Source organism: Lepidochelys kempii, chromosome 3 (assembly GCF_965140285.1).
Source record: "Lepidochelys kempii isolate rLepKem1 chromosome 3, rLepKem1.hap1, whole genome shotgun sequence".
In the NCBI taxonomy this organism is placed as follows: Eukaryota; Metazoa; Chordata; order Testudines; family Cheloniidae; genus Lepidochelys; species Lepidochelys kempii.
In genome coordinates, this window is record NC_136382.1 from 65,004,772 (window position 1) to 65,031,223 (window position 26,452).

The 26,452-nt window shown below is 40.4% G+C and overlaps 1 protein-coding gene across 5 annotated transcripts in view; it reads right to left on the reverse strand.

The window, feature by feature from the left end:
* Positions 1–938: 938 nt before the first annotated feature.
* The window catches only part of IBTK (inhibitor of Bruton tyrosine kinase), a 97,300-nt gene continuing 71,786 nt past the window's right edge, over positions 939–26,452 (reverse strand). For 3 of the 5 annotated variants that reach the window (XM_073336541.2, XM_073336543.2, XM_073336538.2), the window contains 5 exons: positions 25,818–25,976; positions 19,821–19,973; positions 3,845–3,901; positions 3,595–3,727; positions 939–2,355 (listed from right to left, as the gene is read on the reverse strand). In XM_073336541.2, coding sequence (XP_073192642.1) covers positions 2,230–2,355; positions 3,595–3,727; positions 3,845–3,901; positions 19,821–19,973; positions 25,818–25,976 — 628 coding nt within the window. In that variant the 3' untranslated portion in view covers positions 939–2,229. Of the gene's footprint in view, positions 2,356–3,594; positions 3,728–3,844; positions 3,902–4,607; positions 6,243–19,820; positions 19,974–25,817; positions 25,977–26,452 lie in introns of those variants that run through there. The other 2 variants (XM_073336540.2, XM_073336542.2) reach the window with 2 other exon arrangements.

A 26,452-nucleotide genomic window follows, 5' to 3' on the forward strand; every position in this document is an offset into this window, starting at 1 on the left:
GCTTAGAGTAACTCCAATTTTAATAGCAACTGGTAATTACTATCAGTTTTGGTAACTATCAGTTAACAAGTTCATAACATTCAGATAGTTTTCCCATGGGGTAGTTTAATTGTTTCCTAATTATTGCTGGAAGAATGAAAATATGTACATGTATTTAGTTAACATACATTTTAACATGGCTTGGGATTTGTCATTCTAAATAAGTTTTATACGTGTATGCTACTAATTTGTTTGTCATTAATATAACTATTTCTTAATACTTCTTTGGGCAGTAATATATTATTCATTACAACCAAAGAAAGTATTGTTAAAGAGAAGGTGCTAATTTTAAAGATTATTGAGGTAAAATTCTCTCAAGAGAAAACTCATGCATGTATTTCCTAAGAGATGCTTTTAAAAAAAGGATTGAATTGATAACCTCAAATTTATTTCACTGAGTTGATGCTGATGTATAGTTTAGTTCAAGAAATTAAAACATTCATATACAAAATTGTTTGATAAAATAGGACTGGCCTTTTAAAATACCTTTCTTAAATATTTAAATGCAAGCTTTTGGTGACATGAACCTCAATCAGGAAAACAGAATAAAGTCCTAAATTAGTACATGAAAATTAATATATTGCAGACTAATGGCATTATACTTGTATCAGGACAATTTGGCATTTTAGCTTTTGTCTATCCTATCAGTCACAACTCTTTAATCATATCTATAAATAAAGGATTTCACACGTTTTTGAAGAATTTCTGTCTTCAGATTACGCTTTTTAAATTTCACTTCCACAGCAATCCCCTCCCCCTTGTAGGGGTTTACTTGACATTTTATCTTGTATTAAGCACACTGTTCATGCGCCACATAAAATGAAAATACTTTTAGAATACTCTAATTGCCACAAAAGTCAATTTTTATACAATGGCACACAAAAATTTAAGTACACAAATTTGTGTGAATCAAGATTTTAATGTTTATTGAATTTGTTTACATGGGGTTTCTTTTTTAAATGTAGCTCACCTGAAGCCATTAGATGCAGCTACATTCTTTTCCAAGACTCAATTTATCACATAGTGATTGCTTTGTATATCCATCTGGGTATACCTTCTCTAAGCTTGATCCTCTCCAGTTTGCCCAGGATCTGTAAACGCTGAGATTACTGAAACTGGTAAATCCACATTTAACTACCCAAACACAACACAACCCAACAAGACAGCATATTGTACATAAGGCTATTAAACAATTTTTATAAATCTGTTCAGAGAAACCAGGCACAAAGAACTTTTTGAATACACAATACTGAAAAGCCAGCCATGAAATCTTTGCAGGTTAGGCATTCTCAAAATCCACAGTTAAGCATTCGTCCTTGTAGCTCTAATATTTAACATACAGGTTTTGCATTTCCTCAGCACTTTAATACAGTGGTTCTAAAATTGTACCAATTTACCAGAATACACCATGGATGATCCAACTAGTGATACCACATCCCACTGAACTGTGCTTGTTTTAAGCCATAACAGAGCTTGGGCGGCTCAAAATGCCAATCTAACAACAGTGTAAAAACACACACAACTGAACTGGAAGCAGGTAGTAGCAGAGCACATCAAGTCCAGCACAGAGGCTCACCATGAAGACTAACAGTCAAAAGTACTAGCCACCATAGCCGAGAAAACCAGTACTCACACACACACACACACACACACACACACATCAGAGGTTATGAAAAACTGCATTTTCAAATGGTATTTTTAGACTAAATTTAAGCAAAGATACATTTGGGATATTTCTAATCTGTCATGTCAATCCTGATTAAAACACCCACATTTAAAAGATGCATAATTTTGCACCATCAGTTTTACAATAATCACAAAATTAGGGCCTACTTTTTCCCCACCACCTGTGAATTTAACAAAAACCCTTACTGTCCTAACATGGACTAAACCTCAATATAAGCAAATGTATTTTCAATCTACAATTTTATATAGAATGTTATTAACACAGGGTATGGTAAAAAGTTTGTTGTCAAAACATACATACATCATATGGTGTGAATAATGGACACTAACAAATTATAGTCTGCATTCTCTCCCCACTATAATCAGATGCATGCAGATTATGTGCAGCATTTTAAACACTGATACTACATTTACAAGACTGCTCCCGCACTCCAATTCTACCTGTAATAAAAGTCAAAAACTCTGAAGTAGACACATCTTCATGAAATTCATGATGGATTAGCTTCAGTGCTTGTTCCACAAAGGTGTTGCAATAGGTCCCTGTGGAGCCCTTTCAACGACAACAAACTCATCAGGGTTGTCAAAAGCTTCGTAGTGGATTAGCAAATCCTGAATAGCACGCTCCTCAATCTGAAGGACGAAAGAAAGAGAGGAGGGGAAGGGGAAGTCAGCATTTTATAATCAGGTCTAGAAGAAATCATCTCATGGGGGATGGAAACTGTTCAATGTATAACAGCGTTACCTTTTAAAACAAATTACCATTGCCAATAAGGTTTAATGGCCCTGAATAATGATACATCCTGCACGTCAGTAATCAATGAATATTCTTCATTTCATTCAAATACAGATATGTTTTGCGTGCTAGGTCTTTAAAAAAAAAAAAACCTGTTAGCCGGGCAGGTCCTGGGGCCATACATCCTAACAGATTCTAAAACACTCATGGACTGGCTGAGTGGGAGAAGGCAACACACTCCAAACCATGAGAGCAGGCAAAGAAAATTGGGGAATATAGAACGTAGCCCTAGCAGTTAAAGTCCCCAAATACTGTCAGGCTAGCCCAGGGGTGGGCAAATTATGGCCCGCGGGCCGGATCTGGCCCACCAGCTCCCGTTGGGGAGCAGGGTCTGGGGCTTGCCCTGCTCCGGCGCTCCAGCTGGGGAGCAGGGTCAGGGGCCGCTCCACGCGGCTCCCAGAAGCAACGGTTATGTCCTCCCTCCGGCTCTTACGCATAGGGGCAACCAAGGAGCTCTGCTCCGCACGCTGCTCCCACTCCAAGCACCGCCCCTGCAGCTCCCATTGGCCGGAAACCACACCTGCGGATGGGGCAGCATGCAGCAGAGCCACCTGGCTGCACCTCTGTGTAGGAGCCGGAGGTGGGACTAGCCGCTGGTTCCAGGAGCCTCTTGAGGTAAGTGCCACCCGGAGCCTGAACCCCTGAGCTGCCACCCCCACCCACCGCACCCAACACCCTGCCCCAGCCCTGATCTCCCTCCTGCCCTCCGAACCCCTCGGTACCAGCCCAGAGCACCCTCCTATACTCCAAATCCCTCATCCCCAGACCCATCCCAGACGGAGACCTCTCCTGCACTCTGAACTCCTTATTTCTGGCCCCACCCCGGAGCTCGCACCCCCAGCCAGAGTTCACACTCAACCCCAATTTCGTAAGCATTCATGGCCCGCCATACAATTCCTATACCCAGATGTGGCCCTCAGGCCAAAAAGTTTGCCCACCCCTGGGATAGCCCTACCCTCCCAAAATGAGCCTGAAGTTATGTTTTAACAGCTGGTAGACACGATGCAGCATATGAATAGCTCATTCTAAAATGTCATCTCTAAAAGAGGTAGTGAAAAAAATACATCTTCCTTTACCTGGATCAAAGCCAAAGGTTTCTCTCTGCTCCTGATAAGAGCTGCTTCTTGCTGGAGCTCTTCCTCTATAATAGCTGCAAACGTGATAGGTGCTATTGCAGTAGAGCTAGTCAAGGATGTCACTAACCATGGACTGCAAGGTAATACATTACACAGTGAAGTATATCACTGACATTCTGAAACAAAAGCAGTATAAAGAACTAACAGAAAACATGCTCCAAAATCTTTATATGTCAGAAATCAAACTTACTTATGACTCTCCAGTTGTGGTAAATCAGAAACACGATCTTCTTCTCTGATTGTGCATCTGGGAAGAAAAAATATGAAAGTTGCTCATTCAATACTCTCTTGGAATATAACAGGACTGTTGGCAACCTTCAGACTTATTCTACTGTGCTAAACATGCTACTTTGGGGAGAGGAAAAACTTGGAGAGGGGAATCTCAAGCCACTAAAAAAAAAAAAAAAAAAATCAGTGAAATGAGCGTCCTTTGCAAATTGCAGTGTGACAGCCCACAGTGAACACAGTTACTAAAACATATTCCTATATTGTTCCTATTCAAATAACTACTTCGGTAAGAAGCATACAGGTGCCCCAGCAGAAAATGAATTCAGACAAAAGTTCTTTGCACATTCACTGTATTGTAATATAGTAGCAATTCCAATATTAAATCCAAGACTTCTAGGCAGAAGATTTTTGAGTGTGATGTAGTGGTAGAGTACAGGCTCTCAAGTTGGCTTCTTGATTACTAGAACCGTAATGGACTTACAGCACAGGCAACCTTAATTACGGCATTTCCTAATTTCTGAGTGCCTGACTTTGCCACTATTCACAATAAATCTAGGAATGATATGATCTCCAAATCCTATAATCATTGTTGTCATGGAGTCCCCAGGGCGATGCTCTGGAACTGCTCCCTACAAAGCCAGTCAGGACTCTGGTGAAGTCTCCTCTCTGTGAGCAGCCTGTCTTCAGAGCAAGAAGCTCACACGACTTCCACCAGAGCAGCTCCAGAGCATCGCCCGGGGACTCTGTGACAGCAACCTAAATAATAAGTTCATGTAATGTTTTGTATTTAAAGATTTGAGCAATGTAATTGCAATATAAGCACAGGATATAAGCCTATTCACAATAAATTTAGGAATGATATGCTCTCCAATCCTAAAATCGTTGTCTTGAAAGAGGTGGCTGTAGTGTTAAGTCAATAGCACTAGTGTATTATTTCTCTGAGAGTATGGTATTGATTATTCACTGCCAGAGATGGTGAACCTTCAGCACACATACCCAAGTACCTTCCCGCACAAATATATGATCTGGATTCTGATGAATATATATAAAAAGGTCGTAAAAATAGGATTCATGGAATGAAACTAAACAGGAAAAATAAAACCACATGCTTAATATCAAGAAAAAAAATCTGACAGTAAAATGTGTTACCCTGTATAATCTATCAAGAGAACTCACCATTTGGCACATTTCAGTCTAAACCAGACAGAAACACTAAAATGCGCTGACCAGAATAATCCTGCACTAATAGGGGAATGGAAGAGTCCTAAAATGAGTAATTAAGCCCTCTCTAAATTATATGAACCTCTGACAACATGCAGTTTAAAAGCATGGGAGAAGTATTATAGCAAGATTTTTAAAAAAATAAAGTTCAACATTTATTTTTCAGTTATTCTACAGCACCTTACATGCTTTAATGTGTTGGTATAGTCAACTCTCAACTGATTTCATTTCTACATAACATGCTATAGTTAAATAGCCACAAATTGTCTGAGAGTAAATTCATAGAAAAATTCCTAATAGGAGAACTCCAGTGACTGGTGAGTTCTCAAGTTCTCTGTCTGGGATTTCTTCCACAGAACACAATTTCATGGACAACAAGCAGCACAACTCCTATTGCTGGGAGAAGGGGATTTTTGGGGGGGGGGGGGAGAAGTATAAATAAGCAGACATCTATCATCAAAGGCTACATCCAAATTAACTATGCCCTTCTTTTTGACATAAGATGTGGTTTCAAAATTGCCCACTAGGATCTGAATCATTTCCCCCAAAGAACAGAAATACATTACAAGATCAACAAATTACCTAGTGATCCAAAAAGCTGTAGATAGATCTTTCCCACTCAGACACCAGAATTTATTGATCATGAAATCTCAACTGCAACATTCATCTGAACTTAGGTGAATCACTGAATATGGTGAAGCAGCAACAAAAATGCCTTCTTAAACCAAAGTTAGGCTCATGAGCTGAAGGAGGGCACACTTTGTAGAATCAGTTAAAACCCTACAGTCTCATAATGGATGCCACATTAAAGCTTGTGTGACACTATTGGGGATAATTCCTTCAACTCAACATTCATAAAAACCTTGCTATTTCTGATTCAGTGGCTCAGTTGTAGCATTCCACATTCCTGTGTGTCAGACTTGTTTGCTCTCACTGTGGGTCTCTCTCACTCTGATCAGTCAGGAGTTGGAAATAGGAATAGAAGATACATGCTCCAGCAGCAGGATGGAAAAGAAGAGCCTTGTGTTGCTCAACAATGCCTTCATTCTACTAAGGTAGAACACTGATGGCCTCCACAGCAAATCCTGTCCAATCTTCTGAGCTGAAACAACGGTGTCTGCGATTCAGGTACTTGAGAACTGTAAAATCATTAACGTTTTTGAGAACCACAAAGGGCATGTGGTAGCTTTCTTTAAGTAAATATTCCTGACTGACAATGCAGAAGTAGGCTTTTTTCCAGCATCATCTTTGCCACGCTAGGGGGATGTTCAAGTATTCCCAATTCTCAGAGGCTCGTTTTTAAAAACTATCTTTTATACACCTATGTAAACAGAAACCCCCTAGACTTCTCAGAAAGACAAAACCTTCTGTCATATATGTAGGAGGTTTACACTTTGGATGAAAGTCAGATGCACACTCCCTCCTACCCTTGCCCAAAGTATTCACATCACCAATATAAAGTAGTAAAAAAAAAAATCAACTTGATCATAGTAAGTAACAAAGTTCTTTCCAGAGCAATTTTATCATAAGTAGCAGTTGTAATGTCACAATACACTCTAGTGATCAATTAAAAGATAAGCAGAGGATAATTATACAGGTATTTAGTGCACAACAATCATCTATTCCAGTGCTATTGTGTCCCTTACATGTTCTAATGAGGTTGTCAGAGATTTTACATTTTAAGCATTTTGGATCTAGGTTGTCTTAAGGTAAGAAATCTGAAATTAGGTAAGTACATATAATAGATTAGAAGCAGTGGTTCTCAACCCACGGCCCATGGGACATCCTTAGGGCTATACAGGTAGAACTGGATGCAGCCCACATAACACAGTGCAACCCACAATGGTAAACAGGTTGAGAACCACCGGGTTAGAGGATAGTGAAAAAGGATTGTATGGAAGTGTCAAATCTACATGTTTTAGAAGAATTTTTGTGTGGGAAGGTCTCTAGATGAGTTCCAGGCCAACTGTTGTCTAAAATGTGTTTTAAGATTTTTAAAAGGTGCTGATTTATAGTCATCAAGATGGATCGTCTCAGTGCGACTGAGCTTGAAAGCTCACTCTCCAAATCTATTCAATACCTCCTTTTTTTAAAAAGTCATCTCTGCTGAAACAGGTAACAAAAGTGCTAGTTGTGATTCTGGTGATGTCACTACCTGTCCACTAAGACTGGATAAGACTATGACCAACTCATTTAATACAGACAACTCAAGAGGCATCGGACCATAATGACTTTTGAACAAAACTAACCTAGACAGGATATAGGACTAGGAACTGTAACTGAAAGGATACCTTCCTCTGAAGCAATTAGTTCCCATTCATGGATCATTTTACCTTTGTAAATATTTAATATATGGTTTTAAATAGTTACTTTCAACAATATTAAATTTTGAGATTGTTACAAATGCATTTTTGAAGGGTCTACAAATTAATTTGTATTATAAGTGAGTTTGCAGACCCCAACCAGGATCAAAGCACCACTGTGTTAGGAACTGTACAGACATTAAGAGACAAATCCTATCCCGAAGAGCTTACAATTTGACCAGGCCAAGGGTGTGAAAGGAGGCAAACAAAGAGTGTGACTTGACTAAAGACACAAAGCAGCTCTGTGGCAGTGCCAAGACTAGAACTTCCAGCTCAATGTCCTACACGTTGAACTACACTGTCTCCCATGTAAAAGCCTTCATTTTACAAAATACATATTAAAACTTGCTTGTCAGGTTTCATCATAAATGTAATCTTACTTTTTATAGAGCTTTTATTTTAAAAAGAATACATAATTGAAAAACTAGCTATGTTTAGTTCAGATTAGTAAAATTCCTTCCTTGCAAAACAAACTGAATAACTTTTAATTGCACCCTTCCTCCTTGTGACTAAAAACATTTGAACAGTTAAAATAGGGAAAGTTCAACCAATGCATCAATATTTGAACTAAACACTCTTAGCAGCTTAAATTTAAAGAAAATTCCATAAAAGCTTTTGTTTAGAGACAATTCTGATGGCACATTTAAACACTCAAGTCAGTAAATGCCAGTATTAAAGTTGTTGAGTTTGCACCTACTCTTTGTGCATGATCATATGCAACAGATCCTTTTCTACAAGCTAAGATTCACGTGCAGCACATTTCAGTGCTATATACTATGAAGCAAGCCAGCCAGAATAAAAAGTAATTTACAAGCAGTACAGTGAATCAGGCTTGGCTCTAATGGGGCCAAACTTTCAAAATGAACCTTAGACAGCTATAGTAAAAACATGACATGATATTTTATTACTTATGTAATAGTATACGATCATATACTCTTGTTCCCCTTTTTAAAGATAGGTACTAAGTTTGCCCTTCTCCTGAAAACAGGGAACAAAGAGGATATGACACAAAGGGGACTCGGCGAATTATAGACCAATCAAGCCTTACTTTGATACCTGGAGATATACTGGAACAAATTATTAAACAATCAATTTGAAGCACCTAGAGGATAACAGGGTTATAAGGAATACCCAACATGGATTAGTCAAGAACAAAGCACACAAAACCAAACTTATTCTCTTTTGTGACAGGGTTCCTGGCCTACCAGATTACAGGCGGGAGGGAAGCTGTGGACATATTTTGATTTTTTTCCAAGACAGTCTCATAAGTAAACTAGGGAAATGTGGTCTAGATGAAATTTACAACAAGGTGGATGCAAAACTGGTTGAAACACTGAACTCAAAGAGTAGTTATCAATACTTCACTGTCAAAATGGGAGATATATCTAGTAGGGTCGCACAGGGGTCTGTCAATATTTTCATTAATGACTTGGAATATGGAGTGGAGAGTACACTTATAAAATTTGTGGATGATACCAAGATGGGAGGGTTTGCAAGTACTTTGTAGAACAGAATTAGAATTCAAAATGACCTTGACAAATTCGAGAACTGGTCTGAAATTACTCCTGAGGGAATTCTGTGACACTGTGTGTCTACAGAATTCATATCCCCCACAGATTTCTTTGCTTCCCCGCAGAAAAATGACTTTCTGATGAGGAAGCAAAGAGAAGCCACAAGAGCAGTCACGTGCCCCTCCTCAGCAGTGTGGGTGTGTCATTTCAGGCCCTCGGAGCAGCCAGCGGAGAGGTAAATCACTGGGGGGATGGTGGTAGCGGAGCTGAGGACAGCCCGCCAGTGGCTCCTACTGTGCACCAGGCTCAGCTGTTAGTCCCAACTGGTCTGGGGGCGGGAGAGGACAGGACTTCCTCTTCCCCTGCAAGGAGTGCCCAGGCTGGATAAGATTTACCCCCAGAAATCTTCCCCGGCTGCACCTAGCATGGAGGGGCAGGGCCCTGGGCTGTTTCTGGGGTAGGCCTGGCCTTTGCGCTGTGTCAGGTGTAACCTCACCACTGAGTCTGTGTCCCTGGGTGGGCAGGGGTCTGCAGGGTGATCTCCCACCTCCACGAAGCCACTGGCCTGTACTCCCCACTGTCATGCTGAAGCCTCCACATTTATCTATTGAAAAATAAAATACGCAGAACTTCTCAGGATTTTAAAATAGTGTGCGCAGAATTTTTATTTTTTGGTGAAGAATTTTTCATTTTTGGGTGCAGAATTCCCTCAGGAATATGTAATCAACATGATACAATGCAACAAAGACAAATGCAAAGCACTACACTTAGGAAGGAAAAAAATCAAATGTACAACCATAAAATGGGGATTAACTGGCTTGGCACTGGTACTGCTTAAAAGGATCTGGATGATATAGTGGATCACAAACTGAACATAAAAGTCAACAATGTGATGCAGTTGAGAAAAAGGCTAATATTGTGGGGCATATTAACAAAAATGTCATATGTAAGACATGGGAGATAACTATCCCATTCTACTCAGCACTGGTGAGGCCTCACCTTGAGTACTGTCTCCAGTTCCAGATGCCTAGTCTAAGAAAGATATGGATAAACTGGAGAGTCCAGAGAAGAGCAACAAAAATTACAAAAGATTTAAAAAAACCTGACTATGAGGAAAGTTGGGTTTTTGGGGGGGGGGGGGGGGGAGCAGGGGACAGGGGGTGTTGGTTTTTTTTTTTTGTTTTTTTTTTTGTTTTTATAAACTCTGCTTGCTTAGTCTTGAGAAAAGAAGACTGGAGCAGTGGAACCTAACAACAGTCTTCAAATATGTAAATAGTTGTTATAAAGAGGACGGTGATCAATTGTCCTCCACATCCACTGCAAGTAGGACAAGTAGTAAAGTGGCCTAATCTGCAGCAAAGGAGATTTAAGTTAGATATTATGAAAAAAAAAACTTTCCATAAGTGTAGTTAAGCACAGAACAAGTTACCAAGGGAGGTTGCTGAATCTCCATCACTGGAGGTTTTTAAGAACGGGTTAGACAAACACCTGTCAGGGATTGTCTAGGTATACTTAGACCTGCCCCAGTGCAGGGGGAATGGAGTAGATGACCTCTCAAGGTCCCATCCAACCATACATTTCTATGATTCTACATATATAGACATGAAAAGGGGCAGTGTTAAGCAAGCCCCTGCCTTGCCCAGTGTGCATTTCATACCATTGACAACAGAGTCATACAGGTTTTGTGGAATGCTTAACACTTTTAGCACACAAAAATAATAGTGCTCTGGTTAAAATATATTATGCACCAGACTTTTAAAGTTAAAGGTAAACAAATTTGAATGCATCTAATTTCTGTGACCAAACACTACCGGCCTACATCCATATACACCAAAGTCATGCAAATCCCTTTCCGAGTATATATTACAGATACACAAATACGCTTCTATGTCTTACTGAAAATTCTGACCTTCTATGTAGTGCAAATACTACAAGGATATTGACTGATATAAGACACAGAAGTCTTAGTATATCAAGTGGTGCTTCAACACAGTTCTATTGACCCTGTATATACAATGCCAGATTCATTAAATAGAGTCTCTGTTTAGAAAGAACAGAATCAACTCAGATCACTTCAATTTCAGTTAACAAGCTATGCAGTTTTGCAGTCATTAAAAAAAACCCACTACTTAAATCTGTATTTTTTCTAAGCTTTGCAATATCTCACCTTTGCAGTGTTTCACCGATTGCTTTTATATTTGTTTTTAAAGCTAATCTCTTAAAATTTGATCATTTTCCTAACCACAAATTGGGTGCATTCACTTCTGAATGATGAAAGTTAAAATTTAGTTTAAAAAAGAAAAGTTATGTCAAATAGATGTTGTTAGGGGGCTTACTCCTTTACCCACTTTCTTCCCTGGTCCTTCTCGCATGAACAGAGAGCAACAATACCTGAAGTCCAAAGGTGCAAACAATTTGACGTTTATTGGGGTGAACTTCCAGCAAGCATGAGTCCAGTTTCCTTCCTTAGTGTCCCCCCTCCCAACTGACACCACAGAGCCTTACATGTGTCCCTGTTCCCATTCCTGCCCTTAGCTAAACATGATTCCAATTTCCCCACCCCCATTCCCTGTTCCTCTTTCCCCCCCACACCCTTCCTGATTGACTGCAGACTATATAGTAAAACTTGAGTTCTGCTTAGCTGTACCTTAACTAATCATTTTACTGAAATTTAACTAACCAATCCTAACACATTGTAACATGATTATTTAACCAATTATATCCCACCTTAATTAGTTTACACCCAACAAAATTAATTATACAGCAGACAGAAACAATCACAGAACAAGACAGAGATTATACAGACAAACAATAAGGAAATGGGGACTACAGTGATAGAACAACAAAGAAATGAGGATTTCACATCCCAGCTATTGATAAGTGAGTTTTTGCCAGACAGGATGCTATCAAACTAAAAGTTTCCTTTTACATCTTCTCAGCACTCCCCTTTCTCTGGAGGCGATAGGCATTATCAGGACAGGACTGTATTCCTAATGGCCCAATAGCGCCTTATTTCAATGTGACTAGGTTGGAATGTGAGGGTGTGACCGGTCGCTTCCCAGCTTATGGCTGCCTCCGCTGCTTAGCCAAAGGCCTTAGCCGAAGAACGGCCTCAGACTGTCACAGTAAGAGGACTTTACACTGGCAGACAGCGATTTTGATTCTTTTATACCTCTGTAACTAGCTAAGTGATAAGAATACACCTAAATTCTTAGAGTATAGGCCTTTACAGACAGGCCTGAATATCCTAACAGATGACAATAGATTAAAAGCAATTAAAGATGGCAAAACAGCTATAACATTTAAAAAAAATTGTAAGGGTCACTAAAGTAGGTCTTATTTTGATAAAACATTTTATACTTAAGTCACACTACTTTCATAGCACTATAATTGCTAAACACATCTTTATGTTAGGAAGAAATGGAAACAGACTAAGAGAAAAAAAGTCACAGTGCCATGAAAATTACATCTGGCATGATCAGCTTTAATCATTACTGCTTACCCTCCTTGAATGGCTGATGTAGGAATTTAATCCTGAATTATGAGTTACTAACTTTAGGCCCAGACAAAGAATTTTGCCATTGCCTTCAATGGAGATTTATGGGGCTATTTAATCTTTGTATAATACTCTAAAGAAACCAAACATAGGGGATTAATGGGATACAGATTCTTTCACTTGTCATTCACCAGTTCACACTAGGGATTTGAGCTAGATGACTATATACAGATACTGTACTTCAGAGGCAGTGAACAAGAGAGAGTTTGGTCACCTCAGTCCAGTTGCTAACTCACGAACCTCATAATTAAGGCTACGATTTTGTCACAGGTATATATAGTAAAAGTCCTGGACAGGTCACAGGCCATAAACAAAAATTAATGATGGGTGACCTGTACTATAAATACCCCTGACTAAATCTCAGTACTGCTCTGGGGGAAGGGGGGGGCATGGAAAGAGGCACCAGCTGCTGGGGCCACTGCTTAGGGGGTCCCCGGGGCCAAACCCACCAGCTGCTGCTAGGGCGGTCCCCAGAGCCACTTCAGCAGCGGCCGGTGCGGCTGGCCCCAGGACTGCTCCAACAACAACCGGTGTGGTTATCCCTGAGGCTGCCTGAGCAGCTGGCCCTGGGGTCAGCCACACTTGCCAATGCAGAAGTCAGAGGTTGTAGAAAATCACGGAATCCATGACTTCCGCCAACTCCATGACAGACACAGAGCCCTAATCATAAATCACAAAACTACCACTATACTTCCAGCAAGTCGCCAAGAAAACTGATTCCAACCCATAAGAGAAATCAAGCAAGAAAATCCACAAGACAGTTTGAAAATGGGAATAGTGATTAATAAAAACTGGAGCTATCAAAACCAGCACCTCCCCACCCCTTTCTCCATATATATTGTAATTCATCTCTGGTTTGAATACAAGTATTAGCAGATGGTCCTGCCCACATGATAGTAAGTATTTGAACCTCTTTAATTTTAATATAAATACTACATATGCTGTTCATATGCTTGCATGGCAGGTAAGAAAATCTGATGCATATAAATAAGAATATTTGGTTTCTATTCATAACTAAACTGCTAGCAGCTTTTTCTAAAAAAACCTGATGTAGTGATTTTAAAAAGGAAAGATCAGTGTATTATTCTAGGATAACTACCTAATCACTAAGAAAGCAAAAATCTTACGTTATACATTTAAGATTAGAAATTGACAAAATTTCGTACCTGATAATTTTCTATCAGCAGCTTCTCTCTCAATTAATTACTCATGGGCTAACTATGGAATGCACCACTTGTAGAATTCAGAGTTGGCCCAGAGTTGCGGCTGGACGCTCCAGGACTAAGCTCCGCCTTTCAGCTCAGGCCACCAGAAGAGTTCGTCCACAGTTGTAGAAATGCTCTTGCAACCAATTAGTAGCATTAAGGTAGGGTGACCAGATGTCCCGTTTTTAAAGGGACAGTCCCATTTTTGGGGACTTTTTCTTATATAGGCATCTATTACCCCCCCCGTCCCGTTTTTTCACAGTTGCTATCTGGTAACCCTACATTAGGGTAACATGACATAATTATCACACTAAATTAACTTTAAGATAATATATGTCTAGGACTTCTTTTAATGAAAATTTTCAAATTTATATTCTGGTCATTTATATGATTCCCATGGTGGGTTGAATTCAGAGAGAAGCTGCTAAGAGAAAGAAAATTATCAGGTAAGAAATTACACATTCTGTTGCACAGCTTCTCTCCTAATTTATAGGAAGTACAGAGCAGTGAATTCTAGAAGTAGGGAAGGAAAGGAAAGGAAAAGCAGAGTTTAATTATTCTAGTAGAATAATGCAAGAACGGGAGTTCCCCCCATATAAAGCAAGAGCTTTATAAAATATGGAGTTGTGAGAGAAGTAATCCAGTAGAACCCTCTACTAAAGGATGCTTTTTTAGAGGAAAGGAAACTTACTTGAAGATCTTCTTCAGATGAGGCTCAAAAACTTTTCCCTCAATGTCTCTAGAGACTTCTGTGAATAGTTTCCCAGATGCCTAGTATGCCAACTGGTAAGATTTTTACACCTTGCCTGCAGCAACTTTGAGCTGCAAGGCCTTGGTATTTTGGACAGAATGGGATGAACAGAGTACAACTGGCATACATCTCAAGCATAGAGAGTATGTATCTTTATCACTCTAAGCATGCTTATTTATACCACAACCTTCCAAGGATTAGAACAAAACCACAGGATAATTATTTCCCAGCAATTGTGGAAAGAGGAACTTACTTAGGACAGAAATGTTCTGGAGCTGTAAGAATAACCTTTTCCCCATGACAAAGGCAGTGTGGTTCTTGTCTGGATAGGAGAACTAATTCTAAAGCTTGCCTTTCCGAGGTAATGGCAGCTGGAAAGGTCTGCCACAGGCTTGTCTAATTTGTCACTGTAATTAAATTTGGCACCTGATACTTAAGTGGAGGATCCAAAGTGCCTATTTTCAAAATGCCACTATGGCTGATACTCACCTTTCTAAGGTGTTTTCTTGTAGGACAACAACCAAGCCTCCCAAAGAAACTTTAGTGCAGCTGAGATCACTAGAACTTTGTGATTATTATTATAATTGTATTACAATAGTATCTAGAGGTCATGATCCCATTGTGCTGGGCTTTTGGTTTCCCCTCACACCAGAAATGTAAATTTGATCAGATCAATGAATCCCAAGTGTTGTGTGGATACCAAACTGTATCAGAGTTTAATAGAGAATCCATGCTGAATTACACTTCTCTTCTGATGCCCAAGTTGTTAACTGTTCCTGGTCTGAATGAAAGAGTCTCTGCTTCAAGAGGTCTGTTGTTTACAATGTGGCATCATTGGCTACCTAGCAAGTCCAAAGTGCCTTCCGGGCCAGTGGAGGACAAGGAGGACACCACACTTTCCTTTTTCTTCTTTCCTGTATTCTTTATGTGAACTGTCTTGAAAGGTAGATTCTTCTCTAACCAGGACATTATTTCCATTGCCGGCAGAGAAACTTTGACCTCTAGTTACTCCCTGGTTGGAAGAGATATCAACACTCATGTCTCAATCACAGGCCAACCCCTAACGGGAGGGAAGGGGAGGCTTTTGCTTCAATTACTGTAATTGCCTAAGGTTTCTTGCACCTTCTACTGAAGCAGCTGGTTCTGGTCATTGTCATAGACAGGATACTGGACTTGAAAGGTCCAATGCTCTACGGCCATGTTTGTGGGTTTTACTTTTTTTTTTTAATTAATTTATTTTAAATAAAATAAACTAAATAAAAGACACACACCCTGATAGAAGTGTCAATATTAACTAAAAGCTATATAGGATATGAGATTCTTGGAAATTTATCTTCCAAGTATGTTTGCTTCCACAGTGAGTATTCAAGGGTCTAGAGCAGTGATATTCAGACCTCAGTGGTTCAGGAGCCAAATTAGTGATCAAAGTTACCCAAAAGACCCACAGTAGTGTGAATTCATTGTTTCATTTACTATAGTACTATATATTCATATTTAAACAGTATGACAGGTTAATTACTTAGTGCAAGTTAATAGCTTAATTGGTTAATAACATAGTAAAAGCATCCTGATTGGTTAATAATTAAAGCACACAGTGTTTTAATATCATGTGCTGCAAAGAGCCACAGGAGACATATTAAGAGACACTTGCAGCTCGCGAGCCTCAGTCTGAGTATCACTGGTCTAGAGTGAAAGTTGGGTGTGACATGTGCCTTGCTGCGATTACCACCAGCCATTTACGACTCTGGATACAGAGGGTAGATCAAAAGGAAGAATCTTGTACAAGCACTGTGGCTCATACACAAAAACTATTTTTGTCTTCATCATCATGAGGATTTTGTTGATTTGGAGGAAAATTTATCTAAGTTTCCTTGCATGCATCTACTCCAGATTTTTCCCTCTGCCAGGGTAATGGCCCCTTCTTGGATACACTTTGCATTGGTAGTAACTAATTGACTTCTATGCTGGCTTTGATAGTGAGGTTGATGCCTTTCTGCAATGTCAGTTACTAATTTCTCTAATGTGTCCTCCAATAGCTACTCACAAGTTTGCATGCACAAGGTATCAGTTTTGAATGAGTGAAGCTATTCCTGGGTATAATATGGCTTCTGTGTAGCCACCAAGTTATCACAAATCACATCAAGGGCTTGACCAAAACAAAATCCAAGACATTTCAGTCCAATCAAAAACCATACCTCTAGACAACGAGCCACAGTTTTTGCCACACTGTAGGCTTTCCTTACTAAATACGTGAAAAACCTATGGTCTGAAAGGGTATAGTGAGGCTTCGAAATTGCAGTGCAGTGTCTAAGGGGAGTTTTGGAAGGCAGTCCCCTTCTGAAGGTGTGACTTGTCTTTCCCTGGTGGAGCTACTGCTACACCAACGTTAGGCTCCCAAAATGTATGAAAAGCCTTTATTTTTATACAAACACATTAGTTGAACATTTGGTTTAATCAGATGTCCTCATTTGGATCTTATGATGCACTCATAGGAAGCAATAATGGGAAAATATATGTAAGAATACTTGAAAGGAAAGATATTTTATTAATATTAATCAGTTCCTGGCAAGCTACCAATTTTTTTCTTTTTTAAAGCATGTGTGGTACTTCTTCCCCTGGCTGTCTAGGTGATACACTACTCCTCCCAGCACAGGTACCACACAACAGAGGAGCGGTACTGGTACACAGACTCAATTGTGGAAGCAGCTTGCTAGATGTGCCTGGGAACCTGCAAACCTGCCTGCAGTACCATAGTAAGTACCATAGGAGCAGCCTAGTACCACTCGGGGATTTAATTAATAAATCAGGATCATTGTGAAGGGAAGGGAAGGGATTTCTTATTTACCCATACTCTTGTCAGTCAATGTTTCTCTATGGCTCTCAATTAATTCTTCAATTTCTTCCTCAACGATGTCGACGAAGCCATCACCACCCACTTGTCTGGCCACCTGAACAATGCCTTTCACTTCTTTGTCAATCATCAGGAAACCCTTAAAATCGTTCACACATCCTTTCCATTAGGTTTCACCAACGTGCGTTGACTGTTTCAGGCTTGATTGCATTACTTATATTAAATGGGCAATGGATGCAATCAGCAATGTTGAAGGAATTCCAACACTCCGTCACATTAAGTTTGGGATCAGCATCCATAGCGCTACATATCCGTGAGAATGTAAGAATTGTGTACGTGGCATTGAAACAGCAAATCACGCCTTGGTCGAGAGGTTGGAGGTGGTATTGTGGGGGAGAAAGACGATTTCAACGTCATTATGCGCAAACCGGAGTGCCTCAGGGTGGCCAGGAGCATAGTCTATGATCAGCAACACTTTAAAGTCAAGTCCTTTCTCTTCGAGGTACCGCTTGACCTCCGGAATGAAACACTTGTGGAACCAATCCAGAAATAATGCTGTCGTCACCCAAGCCTTTTTATTTGATTGCCTTGAACACAGGCAAGAGATTTTTGTTCTTGCCTTTTAGGGCACAGGGATTTGCAGCCCTGTAGAGCAAGCCCGGCTTTATTAAATGCCTAGCTGCACTGCCACAAAACAACACAGTCACATGGTCTTTAGCTGCTTTAAAGCCAGGGGCTTGTCTTTCTGATTTCGAAATGTAAGTGTGGTTGGGCCTTTTTCTCCAGAAGAGCCCAGTCTTGTCAGCATTAAAAACTTGTTCCAGAAGATAACCTTTTTCGTCTATGATTTTCTTTTATTGTTCAGGGTAGGCTTTTGCTGCCCCTTCATTGGCAGATGCAGCTTCACCAGTAGTCTGGACATTTTTGAGGTTGAAATGGTTCCTAAAACTGTTAAGCCAACCTTGGCTGGTTTTGAATTCCTTCTCATCGGAAGGCTGTCCCTCTTCAGTGGTAGGTTTGAACAGCGCGTAGAGGCTAAGAGCCTTTTCTCGCAACGTGCTGCCATCGATAGGCACATGTTTACGGTTCATGTCTTCCAGCCATAAGTTTAATGCCTTTTCAGTCTTCACTAAAGTCTTATAACGCACCTTGCTCGTCACCTTAGAAGTTACTGGAGCACTTGATGCCATAGCTTGACGAATTTCTCTCTCTCAAATCTTGATGGCACAGATGCTAAATTCGTTGCGGCCATATTTACACGCCATGTTGGAGACCAACGTACCATCTCTCAATAAGTCCAACACAGCCACTTTTTCCTCCAGCGTTCAAACAGATCGCTGTTTCTTTGGTTGAGCACCAGATGAAGTAGTTGGCTTGCGTTTAGGGGCCACATTGTATGAAAAATACGTATCTTTAAACACTAGAATCACACTCAGCGCACTATGAGAGGCATGCGGGAACCGAGACCAATTGAGGGAACAGCAGATTCATGTCTCCCATCTTACGCTCATTGAGTGGAATGGTGGGCGGAATTGCCTGCACTATTTACAGGTATCTTTTTTTTTTTTGTCGAACGCGTACAGTTGAATTCACGTAAATTAAATGCGTGTATCATGCGACTCACCTGTACTACCGCAAGGACGACACATTTCCTTTTGCCTTTTAGGGACTCTCAGGCGTTTGCAGGACTTCTCCCTGAGTATCATGAGAATTCCTTGACTCCCAGTGGGAAGAAGGGAAGCTATGTTAGAGCCCTTCTCTCCCCTGTGAGCTGAGGGCCCTTTAGTTTCTGGGGACAGGGAGAAGAGGACAGCTTTCAATCCTTTCAGGGGTTTTTCTCCCTCCAGCTCAGGTCTGTTGTGGGACTTACCCCTTGAGCAGGCTTGATTCTCTCACTGAAAGTTCATTAGCGCTGGATTGGTCTTTTCTGCATTAGAGTCGTCGTATCCTGGGGCAGAATGGGGACCTAACATGCCGGTCTGACTCTGAGCCCCATACCCTGGCAGTGCAAGGGTCGGGTGACTGACAACATGCGAGGCATAATTCACACTCTGCAGAGCTTTGAAGTGCTGCTTCACAAAGGCTTCATAAGTTGGGCGTCTGCAGCACAGTTCATGTAAGGCCTGAGTGGGTGCACAGGAGTTTGGCAGGAAGGAGCCGCAGTGGCAGATCCATGTGGTTGAAGCCACCATGCTGCTATTTACCAGGGAATGGGAGGGGGAGGAGGAGGATTAGAAAGTTGCAGCTGCACAAAAATTAATAAAAACAAAGGTTTTAAAAAGAAAATGGTCAGGAGACACTGAACTGCCAATTTGTTCCACAGCAGGAAGCAGAAAATCTGGTGGCCTGAGCTGAAGAGTGGAGCCTAGTCCTGGAGCCTTCAGCACCACCACTGGACTGCCTCCATATTCCACAGGTGAAGGCATTAGCCCATGAGTAATCACTGGGGAGAGAAGTTTTGCAACAGAAATATCACTTACCTTATGGCCTTTTGAGCTTGTGGATCCTCAATTTCTTTAAAAGAAACTTTTTTGACAATGATGCCCGGAGAATGACCTGCACTGACAGATTTTTCTTCTTCCAGTACAAGATCACGGAATGACTTTGGCAAAGCTGAATGTAATGAAGATGCCCTTTAAAAACAACAACAACAAAAAGCTCAACATTTTAGACTTACATTTCTCAAGACTATATTTGTGAGTTGTATTAAATATGGGCTAGAGATCTACATGTTTTCATGTCACCAAATATACTTTTGCTCATCAACATATCTGTCAGGAATTTTGCTGTGAATATGGCTCAAGGAATTCACTTAGGGGTATACCTACACATTACAATATTTAATAATTTTTAATTGCTAAAATCTAGGGTTAAATACAACTAACAAACATTTGTGTTCTGTCAATAATAGAAATAATTAACGTGTTCACTAACATGATTGTTAACCGTTGTTAAAACGAGACTAAAACGTCAAGTGTAGCTATATGCTTGTAGTGTCAATTTTACTAGATCACAGACGGCAGACTCCTTTGAAGATAGAAGGCTTCGTTTTGTAAAACCCCAATATCAAATATGGGCAAACCCTGGTCCACAAGTTTCAGTAGAATCCTTACTCTATTACATTACATTATATATGCTATGCTGGGTACTCCCCTAAAATAAATATTTTGTTAAGGAAAAGTATAGATGTGTAGTATGGGAAAGTAACTGAGATGAGGAAAGTAAATTCCTACCATGAATACCCAGATCCATGCATTTTCCCCCTGCTCACCCCAATGTGTCCATTGCCCCTTTATTACTGATCTCCAGAACTAATGCAGTATAAAGAATCAACCTTCTAGATAAGTTTAGGCAGAGGTAGTTTATTTTTTGTTGAAGTCCAAATTTCTTGGTCTAAGATATAGTCAAGGTCCAGACTCCAGAGAAAAATAAATATTAATAATAAGAAGTAAATAAAAAGATTTCAGGGTGTGTTCAAAAGTGTCTGGCGGTCCAGATTTGGCCCGTGGTCCACTTACTGACTATCCCCGAGTTAAGGGAAGGGAGGAGAATGACTAACATTCTACTCAAAAGCTATTTCTATTTACAGGAGAAAAGAGAGTTATCACAACTTTATGATTCCCTCCTGTCAGGATCTCAGGCATCAATCCTGCATGCACTTAAACACATGCTTAACTCTACTATCATGAGTAGTCCCATTCATTTTAAATGGGACTACTCATGGTAGTCGTGTTAAGCATGTGAATTTCATTTAAAAAAAAAAAAAGCCAGATTTTTTTTTACTTTTTAAAAAGATTATTTCTTTAATGCAGAATACTATCTACACCAAGGCAATGTTGGGTGAAATATAAACCTGTATCATGACCAAAGCAAGAAAAATTAAACATCTAGAAAATCAAACAGCAAGCACTGTTCAGGGAAATCTCAAACACATCAGGAACTGAACAGTTTAATACTACTTCATCAACCTGATGTACGCTTAACCTCAGGATTCAGCCAAAATTCAGCCAAATTCAGTTTTTCTCTACAAGTGATTTAAGCTATTACTCACAAATGCTCTAATGCACTCTTCTTCCTTTGCATGATTCAAGCAGTGCAAAGGGAGCAAAGCAAGTCACCAGCTTGGAATTCCCCTGACGTAGCATGTGAAGAGTCAGCGTGCACCTACTCCACTCCCACTACAGTCTTGGCATATGAGAGTTAGAAAGATATGACTAGAACATGCTGGCTATCCCCAGACAGTCCCTTGTGGTCCATTATTAGCTGGCAGATGTTACAGGAGCCTTTTCTGGGACCAGTGCAAAACCCGCTAGAGAATTAGAAAACCTAACTAACTTGCTCCATGTCGCCTCCTTGCCACAGCTACATCCAATGGCAACTGGGCACAGCAGCGAACCGGCATTACTATTTTTTGTCATTTTCAGTAAAAACAAAATGAAGCTTATGAAAGCGTTACAGCCTAGCCAACAAACAACTAATGGCTTAAATGCAGTATCTTCACTAAACTCATCTTGCTTTGTGCACTGCACTTTCCACCTAATTTGTAACACACTAATTTAATTTGACCAGACTGTCTTTAAGAGAAAAGATGTTTTAATTGTATTGAAGAAACTTAAAAAAATCTTATTCCTGGAATTTTGGCTGTACACAAACAAGTGTGAAGTTTCTTTATAGAAGAGCTATTGACATTCTGGTGTGTTATTGAAGGCACTTTTGACAGATGGAGCACCAGTATGGACTTCAAAAGTATTAAAATATATTATGATACACAAAACATACTTTTTGCAACTAAAATATCGAGTTTTAATTGTTGTAAGCCTCCATTCCAGATAGATTCTGGGTATCTGATCCATATACACATATGTATCTGAACTATATATATATAACATCCAAATAATATATACACTACACACACACGTAACATACGTATCTGAACCATACATTATATATAAAATCCAAATAAGGCTAATATTTTGTTTAATTTCTTGTGGGACATGGGAGTGTTTCAAAATAAAAGTACTCCTGACAAAGTTTATTATTCTCTACCAGTCTTCAAAGCACTTGATTTTAGCTTCAATCCCCCAACCTGTGAAATTGGAAGTTTCTTTTGGCATAAAAGAAAAGAACGGTAAAAGTTATATGGTGTCTTTTAATCAACCAAAGAAAGTGCCAGAAGGTCCCACACCCTTCTGGCAAATGTTCTTGCCAGTAAAGCTGCTGAATTTCCAAGACAAGTTTCTCCTTTCATTGGAACACAAAAGCTCTATAAGCTCTCAATATACTGCATGCATGGAAAGCAGAGTTTGTCATCAGATGTACTCTACATTTTGGATAAAAAGATCCACATTCCACATGGGTAAGTGATGCACCCAAGCTTACTGTTCTATACTTTTACAGAAAAAAAGATGACGTGGATGATAATTGTTAATACAACTTTTTTTTTTTTTTTTTTTATAAAGAACTAGCACAAGCAACCAATAGTAATATACAGTTTGCCTGTTGAAGTTTAAACTTTATCTAATTCCCCTTTCCAACAGCTAGGCTATTTGAAACATTTATAGATTTCTCACTGATTCTCTGCTTTCACTCTTGGTTTAATCAAGATTTTCCATCTAAGTAGGCACAGACAGAGGAATATTGTAGATGAACATTTATAGGCATATGTGGCCACATGAAAATTAAACCAGAAAGTTATCCTTCAGTGGAAGATGCACTGGCCTTTTCACTTAAGATACCTGGGCCTGCATCACACACTATATAAAATATTTCAAAAGACTGATTTAGTAAAAATGTGCCCAACAATCTCTGGGTGCTTATACATTTAATATAAAAAGACACCAATTAACCAAAAGAATTGACTAAAAGTCAGCTCCCGCTAGCCAATAAATTAAACCTCAGCCACTAAAACCAATTTCTGGGAAAAGTTGGATGAACAGATGCCTTCAAACACCCTACAAAGCTTAATTCATCCTTTGTTGGACCACTGAGGAAAGTAAGTTTTGAAAAAAAAAACCTCTCAGCTTGACATAATGTACATGATGTACCATCTTAAAGCAGAGCTAAAGCTCACTAACGTATGTACGAAAGATAAACTGCATCTGCCCCAAAATTACAGCACTTACTCTGAATCCAGAATTATTTGATAAAATGCAAACAAACAGTAATTTTTTGTGATAAGACAGATTTTCAAATTAATATTAAGAAATGTAACGTGTCAAGTATTTTCTTTGTCCAGAATGATTATTAATAATGGAACACCACAAATTCTTCAGACTTTCCATTCAATTGACATTAGTTAAAATACTGTGCATAGGTTATACAGTAACTCCTCGCTTAACGTTGTAGTTATGTTCCTGAAAAATGCAACTTAAGTGAAAAGATGTTAAACAAATCCAATTTTCCCATAAGAATTAATGTAAATGGGGGGGGGGGGGGGGTTAGGTTCCAGGGAAATTTTTTTCACCAGACAAAAGACTATTTTATATATATATATATTATATATATATATATATATATATATACACACACACACACACATACACATACACAATAAGTTTTAAACAAACAATTTAATACTGGTACACAGTGATGATGATTGTGAAGCCTGGTTGAGGTGGTAAAGTCAGAGGGTGGGATATTTCCCAAGGAATGCCTTACGGTTAAGTGATGAACTAGTAATTGACTGAACCCTCAAGGGTTAACTCGTTAGTGTAGCCTCACACTCTACAAGGAAGCATGAATGGAGGGAGGGGAGACAGCATGGCAGACAGAGACACACACCATGTGTGTGAGAGAGAGATCCGCATTGCTCCTTTAAGTACGCTGACCCCACTCTAAGTAGATCAGCAAGCTGAGATGGCAGCTGCCAGGAAGCTCCCCCCGTCCTGAGCCGTCGTGTGTGTCCCCTGCTCTACGGAAGATGGGGTAAGCGGGTGCAAGAGCAGGAGAGAGGGGGACACCCTGACATTACCCCCCTCTTGCCCTCTCCCCCCACCCTGCACAGCAAGCAGTAGGCTCGGGGAACAGCTCCAAGGCAGAGGGCAGGAGCAGCACATGGCAGTGGCGGGAGGGACAGCTGAACTGCAGGCAATCGATAGCCTGCTGGGCAGCTGCCGCACAGGGAACTTAGGTGAGTGGGGAGCTAATGGGGGGCTGCCGGTCCACCCTGGTTCCAAGCCTTCATCAGCTAGCTGCAACGGGCTGCTCTTCCTGCAAGCAGTGGACAAAGCAGGCGGCTGCCAAATGACGATGTTATAAGGGAGTATTGTGCAACTTTAAACGAGCATGTTCCCTAATTGTTTCCTTATTAAGTTGCTGATCAATGTTAACCAGGATGACTTGAAGTGAGGAGTTACTGTACTATAATTACAACCTTTTTTCAAGTAACTAATGACTATGATATTAAATTGCTATACTGCTATAGTGCTCCTTGGAAAAGAGATGACTAAGGGGGGATATGATAGAGGTCTATAAAATCATAACTGGTGTAGATAAAATAAGTAAGGAAGTGTTATTTACTCCTTCTCATAACACAAGAACTAGGGGGTCACCAAATGAAATGAATAGGCAACAGTCAACCAGAGGAGCTCCTTGCCAGAGGATGTTGTGAAGGCCAAGACTATAACAGGGTTCAAAAACAAAAACTAGATAAGTTCATGGATGGATCACTTCTTAGAATCATAGAATCACAGAATATTAGGGTTGGAAGAAACCTCAGGAGGTCATCTAGTCCAATCCCCTGCTCAAAGCAGGACCAACACCAACTAAATCATCCCAGCCAGGGCTTTGTCAAGCCGGACCTTAAAAACCTTTAAGGATGGAGATTCCACCACCTCCCTAGGTAAAACCCATCCCACTTGATGATTAGCTGTTCTGTTCATTCCCTCTGGGGCACTGGGCATTGGCCACTGTCAGAAGACAAGACACTGAGCTGGAGGACTGAGGTGTACAAGCATTACCAGACACCAGGAGGAAGGTCCTCTGGTGAGGATAAAGAAGGTGTTGGGAGGAGGCCATGGGGAAGTAGCCCAGGGAGTTGAAGCTGTCGCACAGCTGTTCCAGGAGGCACTCTAGACAGCTGCATTCCGCAGGGCCCTGGGCTGGAACCCGGAGTAGAGGGTGGACCCGGGTTCCCCCCAAATCCTCCCAACTCCTGGTCAGACACAGGAGGAGTCGACCTGGACTGTGGGTTCAGAAAAACGGCGAAGCTGAGGGCTGCCATGAAGCTCCCAGGCGAGCAAATCCACCAGTAAGCGCAAGCCCCACCAAGGCAGAGCAGGAACTTTGTCACAGAACATTGAGCCACAATCACCAACCACAATTCCTGTTTAAAATTTTTAAGCTAAATGTACAAAAGTAGAAACACCACTGTTTTCTTGTAACTAAATAGAAGTTGTGTCATCTAAAAAAAAAAAATACTGCCCCAAAGGAACCATCAACACAAAGATAAATAAACTGAGTTAACTAAGATGACATACCATGCACTCCCTGGTTTTGTAACTTTCGTAGGTGTGGGTGGTGTGGCTGTAATGGAAGTAGTTTCCAGGCTGTTTGTAACTGAGCCGTTATCCTTAGCCGCCATGGCAATCATTTTTCTTTGCTTCTGAGAAAGCCTGATTCCATGAGAAGCAGGTTTACTATGAATTAAAATGACAATTGGAAAAGAGAAAACAACCGATCATTTAAAATACTAACCTCAAAAGACAGGTTATCTACCAGCACCCCTTATTCGAGTGTATCATCTACATATTCACACTTGAAGCACTAGTGCCTCTAGCATCGAGTTGCAGAATCTTCTGAAGAGCAGTGCCCTTTGAGGATACTCTCCCTTCCCTCCCTGCCCCTTTTAAGGATCCCTAGAGCATAAAAAGTAAGGACTGGCCCAGACATCCTTCAGTTCCTTCCCTAGTTCAGGAAATTCTTTCCCAAGACTCCAAAGAAGAGGGGAAGGGAAGCAGCAAGTGTCAATATGCAGTGGCAATACTAAGAGCAACAGCTGCTGGTAGTAATTTCTCTCCCTCCCTCGAGCAGCCTCTATAGTCCCACTTGAGGAAGACTCGAAAGCAGTACAATTCTATGGAAGGTGGGCTGAGAGTGTAGGTGAACGCTGTTT